The following is a 22,856-nucleotide window of genomic DNA, read 5'->3' as shown; positions in this document are numbered from 1 at the left end:
GGGTGATTTAAATGCCGCTTGCCAATTGACAGCGGCATTTAAAGGGTTAATAGCCGCGATCGGCCGATCGCGGCTATTGCTCGCGGGTGTCAGCTGTAATAAACAGCTGACGCCTGCACTGTATGGAGGGAGATAGCGGCGCTATCTCCCTCCATACACGTCCTGCAACAGCAGGACGTAGAAAGATGATAATGCCGTCACTAAGGGGTTAAGTAGTACCATGTACAAATATAACACAACAAAGAAGGTCTCGGGTAATGGAAAAAGAAGAGTTGTGAAGGTGAGAAACCAAAGAGAAGTGTGGAGGAGAAACCAAAAATGGGGTTAAGAGCTTAAGACCCTCTGTCCACGGCCGAGGCGGAATATCGCTAGCGATATTCTGCCGCGGGGGAGAAGGGGAAGCACTGACAGGTCTCTGAGATGAGCCTATCTGATGGGCTCACCGCTCAGAATCGCAGCATGCTGCAATTTAAATCGCACGAGTAGAGAATCGCTGTGATTCTCCGCTTGTGGACGCCAGCGCTGCACCTCCATAGTAATCCTATGGAAAGCTTTTACAGAGCGTGATCCGCAGACGACTTATTGCAAGCAGATCATCGCCTGTGGACAGGCAGCCTTAACCCCTTCAGTCTTCAGCACATTTCAACACTGATTTTTAGATTTTCCGGGCGAGCCACTAAAGGGGTTAAGAGATGCTTTTATCTCAGTCAAACATGGCCAAGATGGAAACACTGCTGATTACGAGGTGGCTGGGATAACGTGAGTGGCTGAGCGTGGATGAACTTGGATGAGATGAGTCGCTTCTCATCAGGAGATCATCCATGAGCTTGGATGAACTGCGCAGTTTCCATAATGTCTATAGAAGTTGATGGGAGTTACATAAACAATGTACAGTAACAGAGGGCGCTCTGCTGTTTCTGCTCTCCCAAGGGTGGCCAGGGCTGGTGGGGACCCTAATACAAGATAAATGCAGGTTCCACGTCTGACCCTCACATATCATATCCTGTGATATGCCATAACAGTCTGAGCTGAGAATACCCCTTTAACACCAAATACAATGGCAGCAGGAACCTGGAGACACCACTGTGCACATCAGTCATCCATAATCACCCATGTCGAATGCATCATCTCTATAATACAACAGAAAAAAACACATGACCATGATTGGATGCTTCAGGGTGAGTTCACACATCGCTGATTTCATGCCCATCATTGCACCAAAATCCACCGCAAATCTGTTGGATGTGAACGCCGCCTTAACCTTCTCACAGCCAATGGCTCTCCTAAGCAGTGTAGGTTAACGCATGGATACGGGTACCAGGGCTTCTGGTTCCTCTAAGGGCGGTTTCACATCTGACTGGAGGTTCCAACGCAGATCTGGAAGAAAAAGCCGGGCAGCTGAGCAGAAGCCAAATGGGCCCCGTTATAGTTTATGGAGTCCGTTCGGCGCGATTTGGTTCCATCCTAAGACGGAGCCGTTCGGCCACAGGGATGTGTAAAGAAGGACTTGGGTGGATTTCATTTGCCAACAAGCAGCAGATGACCTAGTCAGCATTCTGTGTCAGGAACAGATAATATATAAGGCCCTTTGTCAATAGTTAAATATGTGAAAACAGTTTAGTAATATCTTATTTCTATACTGAGATACAATCACTTGAAGTTACAGGCCTAAAGCCTGAGGCTGCACTACTGAGAGCTTCTGGTGCTATCTGATTTCTATTGGCTGCTGTGTTGTCATGGAGGTCACACCATACACAGGAACTCTCCAAAATGCTTCTCGAACTAATTCTGGATAACTTTGTCCCAATGAAACCCCCCATCATTGTGGAGGTACATGACGTCCATGAAGGGCTGCAAATGGTCACCAAACAGTGAAATGTAGCGGGCAGCGGTCAATGACGTGTTTAGGCAGACCAATGGACCCAACCCATGCCATGGGAACACCCCACATCAGTATGGGACCACCACCAGCCTGCACAGTACCTTGCTGACAACTGGGGTCTGAACCACACACGAACCCTACCATCAGCCCAAAAGAATTGGCCATCCGTCTGGCACCCACTATCACACATCATTCAAATTCCGGGAATTCCCGTCGCCTTGCCATGAGCATGCTGGCCCGTGTTCAACCTCACAACTTACACAGGTGTGGGCATCCCTAAGTGTCACCTGAGGTCTCGCCACTACTTACTTAATTTATATACTGCTATCCCATGATTTTTGGCATCTCTGTGTATAGCATCTATTATGGTTATATACGTAGAGACATTAATGTGCATGGAAAAGTCTGCATAATGACACTACACCTGACTGAAATCTAACATGTCATCAGACTCTCAGTAGTGCAGCCTCAGGCTTTGGGCCTGTAACTTGAAGTTATGTCTCACAATAGCAGTAAATTAACTCTTGACAGCCTGAAGGAGAGCGACCCATCTCTAGACAATCTTTCAGGGGTTCTTGCTAAGCATCAAGCCGGTACCCTGAACTAGACTGTCTTCAGATTGGTCTCTCTTTATAGAGATGGCTTTGAGTTGGCTAATGAGCTAATTTGCATACTTCCCATGAATCCTGCCTGAAGATAAGTCTCCATATTCTTGCTGAATCTCAGAATCTTGCTGAGAAGCTGAACCCCAAGGCTAAAAGTAACCTACAAAACAGTTTTCTCCCATTTTTCTGAACTTGTTAGAGACTGTAATACACCTTTCTATGGATCTCACTAATGGGCTTTAAACCTGCACCTACATTTTTTTTTATGTGGCTTGGCTGACTACTGACAGCCAGGCTCCTGCTCTAACAGCCAGTAACGGAAAAATTTAAGATCTTGTCAGTTTAATCTTTTACATGCTACAGTCAATAGCAACTGCATGATTTAGGCAGATGACCAGGGTAAGGGGGCTCCCTCTGTCACCCATCGGCACCCTGCAGTGCGATCGCAAAGTACCAATGGCAGCCAGAAGCCTAGCAAAGGCCTACATGCCTGACATGTAACTCGGCTCATTAGGCCCAACTTCCTGTAGAGTCTGATAGGCTGCTGTCACAGACATAATAGAATGCACAACATAAGTACTGCAGTGTACTATTCTAGCGATCGAACAATCGCAGCTTCAAATCCCCTTCAGGGACTAAAAATTGTTTCAAAAATTTAGTAGGTTAATTAAAAAAAAAAAATATATATATTATAGATATAGATTATATCGTGGTGGTGATCCTAGATGTCTTACAGGTCGCCCCATAGACTTTATGGGTCACCTTGTACCCTTTGCGTACAAAGTGACCCATCAGACTCCTCCCCGAATTAGCGATTCGTTTCCAAGCCATCGAAAACAGAACCTGTCAGACGGCGACCTTCAATAAATACTAAAGTCCTAGATTAAAAAGCGAGTGACGAGCCAAACACACGTCCTTGTATTTCGCCTCCGTTGCCATGACGACGGGGGAAATAAAAGTTGTGAGAAAGCAGAGGCCTGGATTTGTAAGTCCATAAAACTTTAAAAACTGTACGTGTTTATTACATGTCATGTCGGCGCATGAAACGTGTTCTTTCATTAAAAAAAATATATGAAGTAAAAGCACTCTGCAAAGTGAAGAAGAGGAAAAAAAAGCCGGAGCTTAATTAGAGCGAGCGACTCTTACAACTCCGGGCAGAGCCGTGAAAACCATAATCCAGTGTTTTCATTCAGATTTTTTATTTTTTTTGTTTTTAGAGTGGCGAAAGCTACAAAGATCGCTTTATACGAGACTCCGACCGGGTGGAAATTCTTTGGAAATTTAATGGATGCAAATAAACTCTCGCTGTGCGGAGAGGAAAGCTTCGGAACCGGTAAGATGCGTCCTGAGGGGGTTAATTACTAGTTGGGAATGTATGTGGTTGAATTAAAGGAGTTCTGCGGGACTAGGAAAGGGGTGATCTATTCTTGGGCTAGAACATCAATATTAGATCTGTGGGGGGTCCGACTCTTGACATTCCTGCCAGTCAGCGCTGTACATCTGGTAGTGGATGTACCTGGTATTGCAGCTCAGCCTTGTGATAGCAGACACAGCCACTACTAAGAGTATGATGAACTGCTGTATGAAGGGGATGGGGCACTTGTCAGACCCCCACTGATCAAATGATAAGGGCCTGTCCTAAAGCTCCATTTAGACGGATCCTGAGTTACATCCTGTATTATACTCCAGAGCTGCACTCACTATTCTGCTGGTGGAGTCACTGTGTACATATATCATCCACCAGCAGAATAGTGAGTGCAGCTCTGGAGTATAATACAGGATATAACTCCGGATCAGTACAGGATAAATAATGTATCTACACAGTGACTCCACCAGAAGAATAGTGAGTGCAGCTCTGGAGTATAATACAGGATGTAACTCAGGATCAGTACAAAATAAGTAATGTATGTACACAGTGACTCCACCAGCAGAATAGTGAGTGCAGCTCTGGAGTATAATGCAGGATGTAACTCAGGATCAATGCAGGATAAGTAATGTATGTACACAGTGACTCCATCAGCAGAATAGTGAGTGCAGCTCTGAAGTATAATACATGACATAACTCGGGATCAGTACAGGATACGTAATGTATGTACACAGTGACTCCACCAGCAGAATAGTGAGTGCAGCTCTGGAGTATAATACAGGATGTAACTCAGGATCAGTACAGGATAAGTAATGTATGTACACAGTGACTCCATCAGCAGAATAGTGAGTGCAGCTCTGAAGTATAATACATGACATAACTCGGGATCAGTACAGGATACGTAATGTATGTACACAGTGACTCCACCAGCAGAATAGTGAGTGCAGCTCTGGAGTATAATACAGGATGTAACTCAGGATCAGTACAGGATAAGTAATGTATGTACACAGTGACTCCACCAGCAGAATAGTGAGTGCAGCTCTGGATTACAATACAGGATATAACTCAGGATCAGTACAGGATAAATAATGTATCTACACAGTGACCCCACCAGCAGAATAGTGAGTGCAGCACTGGAGTATAATACAGGATGTAACTCAGGGTCAGTACAGGATACGTAATGTATGTACACAGTGACTCCACCAGCAGAATAGTGAGTGCAGCTCTGGAGTATAATACAGGATGTAACTCAGGATCAGTACAGGATAAGTAATGTATGTACACAGTGACTCCACCAGCAGAATAGTGAGTGCAGCTCTGGATTACAATACAGGATATAACTCAGGATCAGTACAGGATAAATAATGTATCTACACAGTGACCCCACCAGCAGAATAGTGAGTGCAGCACTGGAGTATAATACAGGATGTAACTCAGGATCAGTACAGGATACGTAATGTATGTATACAGTGACTCCCCCAGCAAAACAGTGAGTGCAGCTCTAGAGTATAATACAGGATGTAACTCGGGATCAGTACAGGATACGTAATGTATGTACACAGTGACTGCACCAGCAGAATAGTGAGTGCAGCTCTGGAGTATAATATAGGATGTAACTCAGGATCAGTACAGGATAAGTAATGTATGTACACAGTGACTCCACCAGCAGAACAGTGAGTGCAGCTCTAGAGTATAATCCATGATATAACTCGGGATCAGTACAGGATACGTAATGTATGTACACAGTGACTGCACCAGCAGAATAGTGAGTGCAGCTCTGGAGTATAATGCAGGATGTAACTCAGGATCAGTACAGGATTAGTAATGTATGTACACAGTGACTCCCCCAGCAGAATAGTGAGTGCAGCTGTGGAGTATAATACAGGATGGAACTCAGGATCAGTACAGGATAAGTAATGTATGTACACAGTGACTCCACCAGCAGAATAGTGAGTGCAGCTCTGGAGTATAATGCATGATATAACTCGGGATCAGTACAGGATACGTAATGTATGTGTACAGCGACTCAACTTTTTAACAGACTCAATATAGATGGTATGTAAATTATAACATGGTGATTAGAGATGATCTCCAATAATATATACGGTAATATTCCTGTAATCCAGCATCATTACAACCCAATAGATTAGATTTTCTGGATTATCAGATGATAGAGCAATACATAAAGCAGACATATGAGAAAACAGAAACTTCAGGAAATCTGGGGACACAAAATAATCTGCTACTATAATTGCTGCTAGACCTTCCTCGTTTGTTCTCTGCTGCGTCTTGTGGAATCCCACATTACATTGGATTTCTGGATCGGTAACAAGTGCCAGATTATCAGATGCCAGATTAGAGGAATTTCATTGTATTACATCATTTTCTTCTGTGATGAATGACGTACATTTTTGTTCCTGAACGGCCCGATTGAAGTCGCGGTTGTATAACTCTGGGGCAGATTATTTTCCCGCCGCGCTCGTTGCTGGCAGAGACACGTTTGTAACGTATGTGTACTGATGGGTATAAATAGGCGCTCGACGAGAGGCTGACCGCGCACTTCTCTTCCTGCCGAGACCTTTCGTATATAAACATTTTATTTGGCGACTGCTTTGTGGAACTTATTTTTTTCGTCTTATTATTTTACAAATGTACAAATTAAATTCAGCATTTTACATGGAATTTCATCCAAGCCAAAAACTGCGTCTGACAGACGGCCGTGTAATTCTGGTACACAAAGGAGTAATTAAGTTATTATTGGAAGATATTCTGAGCTCTATTTTTAGCAAGATGGCCTCCCGTTCTCCCCGCAGTCTCTATTCAATACAGATGTTCAGAGCGTCATTAGCCCCACTGACCACCGGAGGGCAGACTTTTTAACCATAAATTAGTTTTCAAAAACATCATGGCTCAACTGAATGGGTCACCGCCTCCCTGGAAACCTGATATATGTTCTCCTGAAATCCTCTGCACTGCCGAGGATGCCTTCTGCCATATAATAGAATGCTCATTCTCTGAGCTCCCACTCGTTTCCATTCCCCTCCTGTCATGTGGCCAACATAATCACATGAGGAGATGTCTCTGACCCCCACAAGATCGGGATGGGCTCTCCTGAAGTACTCTGTGCTGCTGGAGGCCTTTTGCCGATTTCTGTGATCTAATAATTATGGCCATTCCCATGGGTGCTGCGTGATGCCAAGCGACAGTGAAAACAATAAAAGTGACAGCAATTGGGCTTTTGTGTGTGTCTTTTTTTTTTTTTTTTTGCTTACGTGAAAAATGGACGTTGGGAAAAAAGCGCACAAAAACAGCAAAAATGCATGCAAAGCGCAAATGACGTGCAGTGAATTCGGTCCGTGAAAAATGGTCTGAGATGTCATAGGACTGTGAATGAGCCCTCAGGATACATTTTAATGCTGCAGAATCGTTGTGGATTGTTTTCAGCGGGAAAGTTTCATCCAAATCTGCGCCAATGCTGCCAAATTTGACGCAAATCCGCACCAGACTTCACGCCTTCAATTGAAAGGTTGAATTCGGCTGCGTAGCCGCTTCAAAATCTGCGTTTTGGTACGGTTCTGCATCAAAATCCCCTACTTGTGAACGTACCCTAAAGGGGGTTTTCCACTAACAACTTAGGGTGCTTTTTCCAAGGGACCTGCAGCGATCCGACGATCTGCGAACGCCAAGCTAGCTATATGAACGCAGCAGCGGGGGGAGGGGGGGGCAGCTGTTACCCCTTTCACTCTTTTGGGGCAGAGGGAGATTCTTGAGTTGAACAACCTCCCTGCGTCTTATAGGGATGGATGGAATGGTGGTCACGCCTGCGCACTGCCACTCCGTTCGCCAGTGTGCTACTTGTGCAATGTATGCGGTCCTTGATCAGCCGATCGAGGGTGCATACTGTTGCACAAGATGCGTGCACGTCGCACATTTAGAAGCCCAAATTCTGGATCTAAATGGGCAACTGGCAACACTGAGAGCCATTGACATCATGGAAAGGAGTTTGGTGCTCACTGAGCAGACACTCGCTGGTGTAGAGGCAGGGGCGGATGGTAGTACGGAAGAGCAGGGGGAGCAGGCAGTCAGCTGGGTGTCAGATAGAAGGAGGCGTAGAGGGAATAGATCCAGGGAGGCTGGTCCTGAACTGGCACAACCCAACATGTCTGCAATGTTGGCAGATGAGGGCGATGCAATTACAGAGCCAGCACCGCTGCAGCACGACACGCCCTCTGAACGCCAGGGAGATGACTGCTACAGTGAGACGGGGACGGGGAGCGCAGGGCAGGCTAGACAGGTTCTAGTGGTGGGGGACTCAATTATTAGGGGGACAGAGAGGGCAATCTGCCATAAAGACCGGGATCGTCGAACGGTGTGTTGTCTTCCTGGCGCTCGAGTTCGACACATCGCGGATCGGATTGACAGATTACTGGGAGGTGCTGGTGAGGATCCAGCAGTCATGGTGCACGTTGGCACCAATGAACAAGTTAGAGGTCAATGGAGGGCCCTCAAAAATGATTTCAGGGACTTGGGGTCAAGCTCAGGGCACAGTCCTCCAGGGTAGTTTTCTCGGAAATACTACCTGTACCTAAAGCCACACTAGAAAGGCAGCAGGATCTTAGGGAGGTAAACAAGTGGCTCCGGAGTTGGTGTAAGAAGGAGGGATTTGGGTTCCTGGAGAACTGGGCTGACTTTGCGGTCGGCTACAGGCTCTACCGTAGGGACGGGCTGCATCTTAATGGGGAGGGTGCAGCTGTGGTCGGGGAAAAGATGGCTAGAAGGCTGGAGGAGTGTTTAAACTAGGGACTGGGGGGGGAGGGTAAAATTAAGAAATAGTGGGGTAGCCAGTGTAACTAGCGATCCGGGTCCAAGCAAAGGGAATGGGGGTCGAGCAGGGGGTGGGTTTGGACAGTTAGAACTGATAGATCAGCCATTAGTACGAATAGCAACAAAACAAATTTAAAAAACAAAAAAAATGATATAAATTGTATGACCACGAATGCACGAAGTCTGATCGGTAAAGTGGGTGAGCTTGAAGCGAGAATGACTGATGAAAACTATGATATAGTCGGAATTACGGAAACATGGCTTGATGATAAGTGCGATTGGGCGGTGAATTTGCAGGGGTACAATCTCTTCAGAAGAGACCGAAGGAACCAGAAAGGGGGAGGGGTATGTCTGTACGTCAAATCGAACTTGAAGCCGAGGCTACGGGAGGATATAGGGGTAGGAGACGAACAGGTGGAATCTCTGTGGGTAGAAATACAGGGAGGAAAAAATAACAAAATCCTGATTGGGGTCTTCTATCGACCACCAAAAGCAACAGAAGAAACTGAAAACTTACTACTAAGGCAGATAGAAGAGGTGTCAAAACGAAACGAAGTAATTATCATGGGGGACTTTAATTATCCAGATATAACATGGGAGAACGAAACCTGCAAATCTCACAGGGGTGATAAGTTCTTGAGAGTAATTAAAGACAATTACCTGAACCAACTTGTACAGGAACCAACAAGAGGGAGAGCCATTCTGGACCTAGTACTAACCAACAAACCGGAACGTGTAAAGGGGGTACAGGTTGAGGGGCACTTGGGGAACAGCGACCACAATATAATCAACTTCCAGCTGTCAATCTATAGGAAGCCTTATCAGGGAGCGACAAAGAAACTAAACTTTAGTAAAGCAAAATTTGATGAGCTTAGAACTACCATCGGTAACATTAATTGGGACAACATCCTCAAAAATATCAGTACGGAGGACAAATGGGAAAAGTTCAAAAGGATCCTAATCGCCTCATGTGAGCAGTTCATTCCCTTTAAAAATAAAAGAAACTCAACTAAAAGGAAACCAATGTGGCTCAACAAGACGGTAAGGGGCAATAAACGAAAAAAAAAGCGTTCAAACTACTAAAGCAACAAGGCAGCGAAGAAGCGCTAAAATCATACAGGGAAAAAAACAAAATATGCAAAGATAAGATCAAAACTGCCAAGGAGGAAGCAGAAAGAGAGCAAAAACAACCTGAAGCTATTTTTCAACTACATTAACAGCAAAAGGATTTGCAGGGAGAGCGCTGGCCCTTTAAAAAACAATGCAGGAGAAATCATTGATGATGACAAAGGGAAAGCAAATCTACTAAACAGTTTCTTCTCAAGTGTATTCACCAAAGAAAAGGAAATGCCACGCGAGATGCAGGGGAATAAAACGAACCCCTCACAAAATATCTCATATCTAACGCAGGAGGAGGTGTGGAAGCGTCTAAAGAAAACTAAAATTGATAAATCGCCGGGCCCAGATGGGTTACACCCAAGGATACTAAGGGAACTAAGTGATGAGATAGCTAGGCCGCTATACCTAATATTTCTAGACACTATCAAAACCGGTGTAGTACCATTGGATTGGTGCATTGCCAACGTGGTTCCAATTTACAAAAAAGGGAGCAAAAGTGAGCCTGGTAACTACAGGCCAGTAAGTCTCACTTCAGTAACGGGAAAAATTTTCGAGGGGATTCTGAGAGACGCCATCGATGAGTACCTCAAGGAGATTAAGGGAATAACTCCTCACCAGCATGGATTCATGAAGGGTCGCTCATGTAAGACAAATCTGATCAGTTTCTACGATGAAGTAAGCTCTAAGCTGGACCAGGGAGAATCTATTGATCTTGTATATCTGGACTTCTCTAAAGCCTTTGACACCGTGCCACATGATAGGCTAATATACAAAATGAGGCAGCTCGGACTGGGCGAAAACGTGTGTAAGTGGGTAAAAATTGGCTCAATGATAGAAAGCAGAGGGTGGTAATAAATGGCTCATACTCTGATTGGACCACAGTCGCTAGTGGGGTGCCACAGGGTTCAGTATTAGGCCCCACTCTGTTCAACATATTTATCAATGACCTAATAGAGGGGCTGCACAGTAAAATATCAATATTTGCAGATGACACAAAATTATACAATATAATTAATGCAACGGAGGACAATGTGCGGCTACAAACGGACCTGGATAAGATGGGGGCTTGGGCAGAAAAATGGCAAATGAAGTTCAATGTTGAAAAATGTAAGACTATGCACATGGGCAGGAGGAACGGATGTCACAAATATTCACTTAATGGGGTACCGCTAGGGAAAAGTGAGATGGAAAAGGATCTGGGGGTATTAGTGGATAATAGACTAAACTGGAGTAACCAATGCCAGTCAGCTGCTGCAAAGGCAAATAAAGTCTTGGGGTGCATTAAAAGAGGTATAGGGGCGAAGAACGAGAACATCATCCTTCCATTATATAAGGCACTTGTCAGGCCTCACATGGAATACTGTGTACAGTTCTGGTCACCGGTGCTCAGGAAAGATGTCACAGTGCTTGAGGGGGTTCAAAGAAGGGCAACTAAACTAATACATGGAATGAAGGGACTGGAATACCCAGAGAGGCATCAAAATTGGGACTATTTACTCTAGAAAAAAGGTTAAGAGGCGACCAAATAACCATGTACAAGTACATGAGGGGACAATACCCTTATCTCTCCCACGATCTGTTTATACCCAGGACCACGACGGTAACAAGAGGACATCCGCTACGCTTAGAGGAAAGTAGGTTTCATCACCACCATAGAAGGGGATTCTTTACTGTAAGAGCAGTTAGACTGTGGAACTCTCTGCCTGAGGATGTGGTGATGGCAAAATCCATAGAGGAGTTTAAAAGGGGACTTGATGTCTTTCTGGAGAGGAAGGACATTATAGGATATAAATCTTAGGTTAATTGTCAATCCTGGTATATAGGCAGGTAGGAACTGTTAGGGGTTGATCCAGGGAACAGTCTGATTGCCATTAGGGAGTCGGGAAGGAATTTTTTCCCCAAAAGGGCTAATTGGCTTCTGGCCTTGGGTTTTTTTTGCCTTCCTCTGGATCAACACAGTAGGATAGACAGGCTGGACTAGATGGACATTGTCTTCATTCGGCCTTACATACTATGTTACTATGTTAGCTAGCGTGGTGTCTGCAGATCTTCGGATCGCTGGAGGTCCCTGCGATGCAATGTTTTATCCACTGACGTGTGACTAAGGGATAAAAGTCAGGGAGGAAATTCCTTTCAAGTGTTAATACCGAAATTGACTTATCACATATCCTGTAGATATATTATACAAGTCTGATTGATGTGGGTTTCACCGCAGAGACCACCGCTTATTCTGAGAATGGGGATTCCATGTCGCCCCTCTCCTCCCATATAGTGAGGAGGAGATTGAATGGCGCGGTGGTTGAGCATGCACGGCGCTGTGGCATTCATTTTTTAAATGGAGGAGTAGAAGCGCTGCACTATCCCTGGCAGTCTCATTGAAAGGGGATTGGAGCGACCCCCGCGCATGCACAACCGCCTCTTCGTTCAATCTCCTCCTCGCTGTACGGGTGCAGTGAGTCCATAGTGAAATAGAGGGGGACGTTTAACCCCCATTCTTGGGATTGGTGGGGGGGTCTTGCTGCTGAGATCCTCTCTAATCAGATTTTTATCACTAATCCTGTGGATAGGTGATAAATCTGAATTTTGGGAATACCCCCCTTTAAATGTCCATTTATTAAAGTGTGACCACACAAATGTGACCGCCTCTCCATTGGCAGCTTGAACTAAAACCAGCATGTTCTCCAAATCTTGGGGGTGATCATGGCTGGTAATGCCATAAATCTCTTTGGGTGGGAGCCCCTCTAATGTAGAGGTGTCTCTTTATGGCACGCCCGCTTCTCATGCTCTGCCCCTGGTGATGTCATCGTTCTGCCCCCTGGTGACATCATCACAGGTCCTACAGTTATATATAAAACGCAGAGCCTGACCAACAGAACAACAACAAAGTTAGGGCTCTTGAAAGGGGAGGACAAAAGTAACAAAATAAGAAAAACTAAGCCGTTATTATCTCACACACAACTCAGCAGTCCTGACAGGAGACGGCAACCTACCCCCACCACAGACATCCGGTGGGCTGAAGGACCTGCGGTGACGTCACTACTGTGGGAGGAGCCATTCTTCAGTTTGGTAGAAAGTACTGTATGCTGGATAAACCAACAGCAGCTACCAGGATGTAATGTGCCGTGTGTATAATGGATATACTATGTAATACAGCTGTTTGGCGCCACCAGAAACACTGGTACTATAATTTCCTCCTACTACCCTGTTTCCCTGAAAATAAGACATAGCATGATTTTCCAGAATTTTTGAGAATGCAAAATGATTTTTCAGGCTTTTTGAGGATGCTTGAAATATAAGCCCTACTCCAAAATTAAGCCCTGCTAACAGTTAATTTAAAAAGTCAATTTAAATAGTGTCCAGGCAGCTATACATGTAAAAAAGTTAAACCTTTTTGAACAAAAATTAATATAAGACACTGTCTTATTTTGGGGGAAACACGGTAGTAGTTTAGCAGTTTCTGTACCTATCCCTCTTTAACTTCTCGCTACAAGTTTTTGTTGCTTGATGTCTTCCAGGTTCAGATCACATCAGGGAGAAGGACGGGTTGTGGGCTGTTCTCGCCTGGTTATCGATCATTGCTACACGCAAACAGAGCGTAGAAGACATCCTGAAAGATCACTGGCAACAATATGGACGCAATTTCTTCACCAGGTAATGGTCTCTGTGAAAATCCAGGTCTTTATGTATCTACAATACAGACAGTAACTCAGGTTTAGTATTGCAGAGCTGCATTCACGTTTCTGCAGGCTTCAGAGCTGAAATATCCCAACATTCTGCCTTTTGTTTAGTCTTTGCACAGGACTTGCTCTAGTGATTTACATCATGTAAAGTGTCATCTCATCTGTATACCAGGCGCTGCACAGTGTTCAGATGTAGAAAATGAAGAGCCTGCTTGTAGTATTGGAACTCGTAGGTGTGTCTGACAAGCCTATTTTAACAACCCGCAGAGTAGTGAGTGCAGCTCTGGAGAATAATGATATGTTCACGTGGGTCAGAAATTAACTAAATTAATTTCCGAGCCCGTGTTAGGAGGCTTATAAGGCCATGCATGCTCCTCTGGAAAACATGCAAATGAGAAGATGGAACAATACCTCTTGAGCACCACCTATTGGAAGGTAGCTTTCCTGCAAGTCATTGTCAAGCGTTTTACTAAGCCTGGTAACAATTAATAGGAATAAGGAGCCAAATCTTTTTCTTCCTTCCAATAAGTGCTGCTGTAGAGGCATTGTTTCATGTATACAGTGACTCCACCAGCAGAATAGTGAGTACAGCTCTGGAATATAATACAGGATGTAACTCAGGATCAGTACAGGATAAGTAATGTATGTGCACAGTGACTCCACCAGCGGAATAGTGAGTGCAGCTCTGGAGTATAATACAGGATGTAACTCAGGGATCAGTACAGGATAAGTAATGTATGTACACAGTGACCCCACCAGCAGAATAGTGAGTGCAGCTCTGCAGTATAATACAGGATGTAACTCAGGATCAGTACAGGATAAGTAATGTATGTACACAGTGACTCCACCAGCAGAATAGTGAGTGCGGCTCTGGAGGATAATACATGATGTAACTCCGGATCAGTACAGGATAAGTAATGTATGTACACAGTGACTCCACCAGCAGAATAGTGAGTGCAGCTCTGGAGTATAATACAGGATGTAACTCAGGATGTGTGATGTACGTACGCAGGGACTCCACCAATATACGTATGTAAGTAAATTATCTTGTAAAGGGTTTTGGGTCCTTAATGTGTAACTATTAGTTCTTGAGGTCTCCATCTATTCTTTTCTGCACAGTCCTCTTACTTCCTCCTATCCTGCCTTATAGGTACGACTATGAAGAGGTGGATTCTGAAGGTGCCAACACAATGATGAAAGACTTGGAGACGCTCATGTTTGACCGCTCGTTTATTGGTCAGAAGTTATCTGTCGGGGACAAGGTTTACACTGTGGAGAAAGCGGATAATTTTGAATATAGCGATCCAGTGGATGGAAGTATTTCGCGGAACCAGGTACGTGAGCATGGAGTGTTAGAGTATCTAGAGCCGTGGAGCAAAACTACGACTACCTGGATGAGGGGAATGTTGGGAGATGTAGTTTTACAATTGCCCAGAGAGTCACAGGTGTAAGACTACTGCTCTGAAGTCTTGACATCCATTTCTAAGACTTGACTTTGTGGTGATGACTGATGCCTGATGTAATGTTTAATATGCTGACATTATACCACCTCTGTTATTAGGGCCTAAGGCTCATCTTTACCGATGGCTCACGCATCATCTTCAGACTGAGCGGTACCGGCAGCGCCGGAGCTACTATACGGTTGTATATAGATAGCTACGAGAAGGGCGCCCCCAAAATCTACGAGGACCCTCAGGTGGGTACAGTAATGTGTAAACGAGGGACTTCAGCTTATGAAGTAAAGGTCATTGACTGCTGTTTTCAATGGAATGTTAAAAGCCTGTTGGGTCTTTTGGAAGCTCACCGTAGAGGGGTAGGGTCTTAGATGCCGAAATGTAAGAAGACCGATGTCTGGGACGACTTGATGAAATGAAAGGGGTTTTTATTTTATTTTTTTGTTTATGCGTCTCCTGTGCGGAGGAGCTCCAACCATGACACAAAGGACGTAAGTGGATAATCTGCATCCGCAAAACCAGCGCAAGTTGTAAAAACCCAGATTTAGAACTTAAAGGGGTTGTCTGGGCGCAATGACTTAAAAAAAAAAAAAAGGCTACAAATGTTTTTAAAATAATCTGAGCAGCGGTTCTCACCCGTTCGTACTTCTCATGATTCAGTGCTGCCGCTCCCGTGGTCCTCCTGGTCTTATTAAATGAATGGCTGTCGTCTGACTGTTGCTGCCAGTCAGAGGCCGTAGCGGTCACTTGCCGTTTTCCTGGTACCGCAGCCGTGATGCTGAGTGTCATGATGCCAGGCGTAGGTCATTAATAAAGTCTCAGACAAACTCCATAACTAGTAAAAAAAAAAAAATAGGTAGAACGTGTTTTAAAGGGAATGTATCTGCTCTTGTGGATGGAGCGGTACCGTGCCAGGCCCTGTCTTGGGCTCTACTACGGTGGAGTGGCAACGTGGCGTTCATGTCCCTGCCCGTTCTGTCTCCATATGTATCAGGGTCGGTTCAACCTGCGTGTAGCTGATCACCTGCAAATCCCTCATCTATTTCTCTTACGTCCAAAGGTTCTAAAACAGGAAATGTACAATCCTGGCGGATCCCTTTACCTCCTCCGGTTACCCGCACCTGCGCCACTTCCCGTGCCAGCGAATTGTTCCTGGTGTGAAAAGCCACATAACTTAATTTAGTCTTTTTTTTATTTTTTTTTTTACAATGTGAATGACATTTTAATCAGTTTTACCTCCTACCCGGGTGGATTAAGACAATTAACCTTTTGTAAACCCACAATGTCCTCGTTACCCGCAACCCGCGGTTCACCGTAGCGCAGCATCGGGTTCGAACCTCTTAATGAGTTCTTAATTCCTAATGTCTTTCTTCTGCTCCCCAGATAGCGTCTCTCCCTCACGCTGCCAAACTTGAATTCCTTCCTGCTCTCTGCTGTGGTTTTTGGCTGCAGTCGCGTTTCCTGTCGTTTTAGGCAGCTCTGACACGTAGCGGGTCCAGTATAATAAAATGGGATTGGGGGTGGGGGGGGTAGGAAAATAAATGAAGTATTTTCACTTTTTTATGTCCTAGTAGTTACAAATTGGAAAATCCAACAATATGTCAAACGCCATAAAAGACGACGTATGTGGCTCCGCAGCCTGTGATCTTGGCCTGTGGGGGGGATAGATATTAGACTGGTCATTTTATGGGTGTGTGGACGGGTGTTGGGGGTGTTGAGGAGTTGGACCTACCCTTAATACGATTTTGTGAAGTCACTGCTGTATATACAGCTGTGGGGGCACAAACTTAATGCAAGTGACACGTTTATTCCTTCTGGTCCTGGTGATAAAATTCCGGTATCCCCCTGAAATCACTTAAAACGTTGATTTAATTCATATATGATTTACGCATATTTATTAAAGAGCGTTTAGACAGAACGATAATTACTGTTCCAAAAGTTGTTCCGGCGAACAAAGCGTGAGGCAACGACTAACAATCGCGCACTTTTCGTTCATTATTCCGTTTCAGCCGGCATAAAAACCCTCGGCGTCTCGCTCGCTTAGCGTTGCGTTTAAACACTCCCCGCTCGGTGTATATATAGGAATCTGAAACACTGAATGAGAAGTGAGCGATTCTCAGCGATGACCCGCCTGTGTAAACGGGCTGCGCAAGTGTGCTGGTGATGACGTCACCAGCTCGTTTGCTTGGGCATGCGAGAAATGTGCAGTACTCCTTATGTGTGAAAGGGCCATTACGAACCCAAACCCCTCCTTACACCAACTCCAGAGCCACTTGTGTACCTCTCTAAGATCCTGCTGCCATTCTAGTGCGGCTTGTGGTGCAGGTAGTATTACCAAGAAAACTACCTTGGAGGTCCTCGCCCTAAGCTTGGATCTTAGGTCCCTAAAATGGTTTTTGAGGGCCCTCCATTGACCTGTAATTTTTTTCATTGGTGCAGATGTGTACCATCATCGCTGTAATCTCTGCTAATGTCCATTAACACTTTATCATCTTCATTTGCATGTAAAAAGGCCTCTAGAGCTGTTTGCAGAACCCAGCATGTGATCAATCACACACACAGCTTTGTGCACAGCTGCATTGTTCTCATCAGGGCTGCAGGCAGAATACAATGCAATCTCCGGACTCCTGCGGGGAGCACAACATGCAGTCTATTGAGAGATACTTTATCTCACTGTGGCTGAGCAACAGATTTTAAGTTCACCATAACTTCATCTTTCAGACGAAAAGTGCGTGATGGCCGCGTTTACATGTAACGATTTCTGCTCATTTGTGGTCATTGGAATCAATTTTGAGCGATTAAATCGTTGCATGTAAATGGGCCTTTTAATGTTGTGACAGGGCAAATAGGACAGTGGGCTTCACCGCATAGCTGATGTGTAATGCTAGCCTATGTACGGATGGAAAGCGGGGTGGAAACTGATTTAGGGTCTGTTTACATGTAGAGGAAATGCTGCGGATCTCCTGCAGTGGAAAACTCTGCAGCGTTTCTGCATCAAAATCCACATAATTTGTGCAAATTTTGACTGTTTTTCAGATTTGAACCCGCAATGTCGCTCCTTTCACCTCATACTGCGCCCTAACTGCTAAGCGCCACTGGTCAGGTGATGATCCCACTTCTGCATCACCTGATCAGCGGCGCCATTTAGTAGCGCTGGTTAGGGGAGGAATGTGGCTGCAGTTGGCGCTCATTATGAGGCGGTAGGAGCGCCGTTGCAGGTTCAGATCAGCTGCTGGTTCGCAGCGCAGTACGAGTCAAAATGCAGATTTTGATGCAGATTTTACTGTGGAATTTTCTGTTGTGGAAGATCCGAGGATGTGAACGCCCCCTCAGGTGGACATACTGCTTTTGGGGGCGAAGGGTGCTTGACCAACATGTGAGCGCAAAGTATGGAAATGTGAACTTACCCACTAAAACTAATGGGCTGTATTCTCTGCTCGCACAAGCTCGTGCGTGTGATTCTGGCCTTAGGCTTTTTTTTGTGGCTGTATGATTTAAGTTTAGTTTGTCGCCAAGCTCTTCATGTGTCGTCCTCTTGCTGTGCGTGATGATGCATTAGCGCTCAGCCGCAAGATGTTTGGCGTCAGTTGTCCAACTGCAGCCGTTGCCTTATGGCACGTGGTGATGATATTGTTCATAGGTGCAGCATAAACGCTCTCCTTTACGTAAAATTCGAGTGCTGGGAGACCTGAAGGACGCGGTTTATGCCGCAGCTATGAAGGTCGACTACATCCTGCGTCAAAGAAGAACGGCTGCAGATGGACAACCGGCGCTGAACGAATGAACTGCTGCTGAGCGCCAATGCATCCTATGCAGAGCTGTGCCGCAGCAGGACGACGCGCCGAGAACTGGTTGACGTAAACTATTTGCTCTTTCTAAACTCTAATCGGACCGTTACAATCAAAACTTATTTTACGCTTCAGTTAGTTTTCCCCCTGCCTTCTATACGTATACTGTCCTAGCATTACATGTCGGGAATGCGGTTAAGCCTGCCTTACTGGTTTCACGCTCGCACCAACTGGGACCGTTTGTGTTAGAGAGGTGTAGGGGGGTGGGTATAGATGGGGTTAGGTGGGTATGGGGTGTAGAATTAGGAATAGGTGGGTATGGGGGGGGTGTAGACTTTGGAATAGGTGCGTGGGTATGGGGGGTGTAGATTTTGGAATAGGTGGGTATGGGAGGTGTAGATTTTGGAATAGGTGGGTATGGGGGGGATGTGTAGACTTTGGAATAGGTGGGTATGTGGTGGTTATAGGCTTTGGAATAGGTGGGTATGGGGGGGTTGTAGGCTTTGGAATAGGTGGGTATGGGGGGGATGTGTAGACTTTGGAATAGGTGGGTATGGGGAGGTTGTAGGCTTTGGAATAGGTAGGTATGGGGTTGGGTGTAGGCTTTGGAATAGCTGGGTATGGGGTTGGGTGTAGGCTTTGGAATAGCTGGGTATGGGGGTGGGTGTAGGCTTTGGAATAGCTGGGTATGGGGGGTGGGTGTAGGCTTTGGAATAGCTGGGTATGGGGGGTGGGTGTAGGCTTTGGAATAGCTGGGTATGGGGGGTGGGTGTAGGCTTTGGAATAGCTGGGTATGGGGTTGGGTGTAGGCTTTGGAATAGCTGGGTATGGGGTTGGGTGTAGGCTTTGGAATAGCTGGGTATGGGGGTGGGTGTAGGCTTTGGAATAGCTGGGTATGGGGGGTGGGTGTAGGCTTTGGAATAGCTGGGTATGGGGGGTGGGTGTAGGCTTTGGAATAGCTGGGTATGGGGGGTGGGTGTAGGCTTTGGAATAGCTGGGTATGGGGGGTGGGTGTAGGCTTTGGAATAGCTGGGTATGGGGGGTGGGTGTAGGCTTTGGAATAGCTGGGTATGGGGGGTGGGTGTAGGCTTTGGAATAGCTGGGTATGGGGTTGGGTGTAGGCTTTGGAATAGCTGGGTATGGGGTTGGGTGTAGGCTTTGGAATAGCTGGGTATGGGGGTGGGTGTAGGCTTTGGAATAGCTGGGTATGGGGGGTGGGTGTAGGCTTTGGAATAGCTGGGTATGGGGGGTGGGTGTAGGCTTTGGAATAGCTGGGTATGGGGGGTGGGTGTAGGCTTTGGAATAGCTGGGTATGGGGGGTGGGTGTAGGCTTTGGAATAGCTGGGTATGGGGGGTGGGTGTAGGCTTTGGAATAGCTGGGTATGGGGGGTGGGTGTAGGCTTTGGAATAGCTGGGTATGGGTTTGGGTGTAGGCTTTGGAATAGCTGGGTATGGGTTTGGGTGTAGGCTTTGGAATAGGTGGGTATGGGGGTGGGTGTAGGCTTTGGAATAGGTGGGTATGGGGGTGGGTGTAGGCTTTGGAATAGGTGGGTATGGGGGTGGGTGTAGGCTTTGGAATAGGTGGGTATGGGGGTGGGTGTAGGCTTTGGAATAGGTGGGTATGGGGGGTGGGTGTAGGCTTTGGAATAGCTGGGTATGGGGGGTGGGTGTGGGCTTTGGAATGGGTGGGTATGGGGGGTGGGTGTGGGCTTTGGAATGGGTGGGTATGGGGGGTGGTTGTAGGCTTTGGAATGGGTGGGTATGGGGGGTGGGTGTACGCTTTGGAATGGGTGGGTATGGGGGGTGGGTGTACGCTTTGGAATAGGTGGGTATGGGGGTGGGTGTAGGCTTTGGAATAGGTGGGTATGGGGGTGGGTGTAGGCTTTGGAATAGGTGGGTGTAGGCTTTGGAATAGGTGGGTATGGGGGTGGGTGTAGGTTTTGGAATAGGTGGGTATGGGGGTGGGTGTAGGTTTTGGAATAGGTGGGTATGGGGGTGGGTGTAGGCTTTGGAATAGGTGGGTATGGGGGTGGGTGTAGGCTTTGGAATAGGTGGGTATGGGGGTGGGTGTGGGCTTTGGAATAGGTGGGTATGGGGGTGGGTGTGGGCTTTGGAATAGGTGGGTATGGGGGTGGGTGTGGGCTTTGGAATAGGTGGGTATGGGGGTGGGTGTGGGCTTTGGAATAGCTGGGTATGGGGGTGGGTGTGGGCTTTGGAATAGCTGGGTATGGGGGGTGGGTGTGGGCTTTGGAATAGCTGGGTATGGGGGGTGGGTGTGGGCTTTGGAATAGCTGGGTATGGGGGGTGGGTGTGGGCTTTGGAATAGCTGGGTATGGGGGGTGGGTGTGGGCTTTGGAATAGCTGGGTATGGGGGGTGGGTGTGGGCTTTGGAATAGCTGGGTATGGGGGGTGGGTGTGGGCTTTGGAATAGCTGGGTATGGGGGGTGGGTGTGGGCTTTGGAATAGCTGGGTATGGGGGGTGGGTGTGGGCTTTGGAATAGCTGGGTATGGGGGGTGGGTGTGGGCTTTGGAATAGCTGGGTATGGGGGGTGGGTGTGGGCTTTGGAATAGCTGGGTATGGGGGTTGGGTGTGGGCTTTGGAACGGGTGGGTATGGGGGGTGGGTGTGGGCTTTGGAACGGGTGGGTATGGGGGGTGGGTGTGGGCTTTGGAACGGGTGGGTATGGGGGGTGGGTGTGGGCTTTGGAACGGCTGGGTATGGGGGGTGGGTGTGGGCTTTGGAACGGCTGGGTATGGGGGGTGGGTGTGGGCTTTGGAACGGGTGGGTATGGGGGGTGGGTGTGGGCTTTGGAACGGCTGGGTATGGGGGGTGGGTGTGGGCTTTGGAACGGGTGGGTATGGGGGGTGGGTGTGGGCTTTGGAACGGGTGTGTGTGAGTTAGTTAGTTATAGAAAAAGGCAGCTAGGGATAGGTGGGGGTGTCCTAGCATTACACGTCAGAAATGCGGTGAAGCTTACCTTACTGGTTTCACTGTCTCACCAACTGGGCCTGTGTGTGTGATGTCCCCATTGGAATAGTCGGCTTACTGGGCACATGGACGACCTTTAACAGTTCCTCTTCTCTCTCTGCAGGACATGTTGGCTCCCCTCATCACCATTGCACTGAAGCTCTCGAAGTTACAAGAACGGACCGGCCGCACAGCCCCGACGGTTATCACATAAAGCACCGCGCTCCATCTCAACCTCACAAGTGTATTATTTTTGTTTAGATGCCTATAAATGTCCCCATAATGTCCCTGTCGTGTCCGAGCCACGTCCGTCACAAAGGTGTATGTGCCAGGGATGGAGAGAGAGAAGAGTAAAAGTCACTGGAAGTGGAGATTTGTGTCTGGTTTTATTATACGTGTCTATTCTGGAGCTCAATTGGGCCGCGAACTCCAGTTCTGCTCCACAGTCCAGCTTACTGGTGGAGCCACGTGAAGCTATCGGTGCTAATAACATCCAGCCAAGTATCTAGAAGGGACGATCGGGGTAAAACTAATAGCTGGCTTTACCTGGGACAAGTTTCGTCCGAATAGTAGCTCAGCAGAGCCAATGTAAGTGACAGTTCCATGTAAAAAAGGGCCACCAACCGAGTGACGACCAAGCATTCGACGATCAATTGCTTAACTTAAGCTCACCTAAAAATAGTCAGTGGTTGCTTGTCTGGTATAACCAGGTAATCATTGTCTTCCAATGACTAGTCAACAAGTTTGCAGGGAAATGTGCACTCCCTTCATAGTGCCCATTACAACGAATGCCAGTTGGCTCCCATCTTCTTTTTAAGAACATTTTGCTCTTCCGCTGAAGACTCATTGGTTCCCAAAAACACAAATGTGTTCGAGTTAACGTCGAGATAGCCTCTGACTAGTTTTGGTCTTTAAAGACGTCCTCTCTGCTGCGGTCTTACTGCTTTGGCTTCTGCCGGATCACTTGCGACATCTCGCAGCAACAAGCATTCAGGCAAAGGCCACTCACACGTATTTTCTTGCAGTCCAATGGGCATTCGTTCGGAAGAGGCGAACATTTCAAATGCACACCCATCCAAGAACCTTACACCCCGAACTAGTTGTCGAATGGTATTTCGGCTCATGTAAACACTCCCAACAAAGTCGTTCAGCGATCACAAGCCTGAACAAT

At 46.7% G+C, this 22,856-nt stretch overlaps 1 protein-coding gene across 2 annotated transcripts in view; it reads left to right on the top strand.

The window, feature by feature from the left end:
- The window catches only part of PGM1 (phosphoglucomutase 1), a 59,660-nt gene extending 37,604 nt beyond the window's left edge, over positions 1-22,056 (top strand). For both annotated transcript variants that reach the window (XM_066597698.1, XM_066597697.1), the window contains exons 7-11: positions 3,705-3,820; positions 13,312-13,447; positions 14,627-14,810; positions 15,038-15,172; positions 21,810-22,056. In XM_066597698.1, coding sequence (XP_066453795.1) covers positions 3,705-3,820; positions 13,312-13,447; positions 14,627-14,810; positions 15,038-15,172; positions 21,810-21,899 — 661 coding nt within the window. In that variant the 3' untranslated portion in view covers positions 21,900-22,056. The remainder of the gene's footprint in view (positions 1-3,704; positions 3,821-13,311; positions 13,448-14,626; positions 14,811-15,037; positions 15,173-21,809) is intronic.
- Positions 22,057-22,856: the final 800 nt, after the last annotated feature.

The sequence above is a fragment of the Eleutherodactylus coqui genome, chromosome 3 (genome assembly GCF_035609145.1).
Source record: "Eleutherodactylus coqui strain aEleCoq1 chromosome 3, aEleCoq1.hap1, whole genome shotgun sequence".
NCBI lineage: Eukaryota > Metazoa > Chordata > Amphibia > Anura > Eleutherodactylidae > Eleutherodactylus > Eleutherodactylus coqui.
This window is presented reverse-complemented; position numbering and strand designations above follow the sequence as displayed.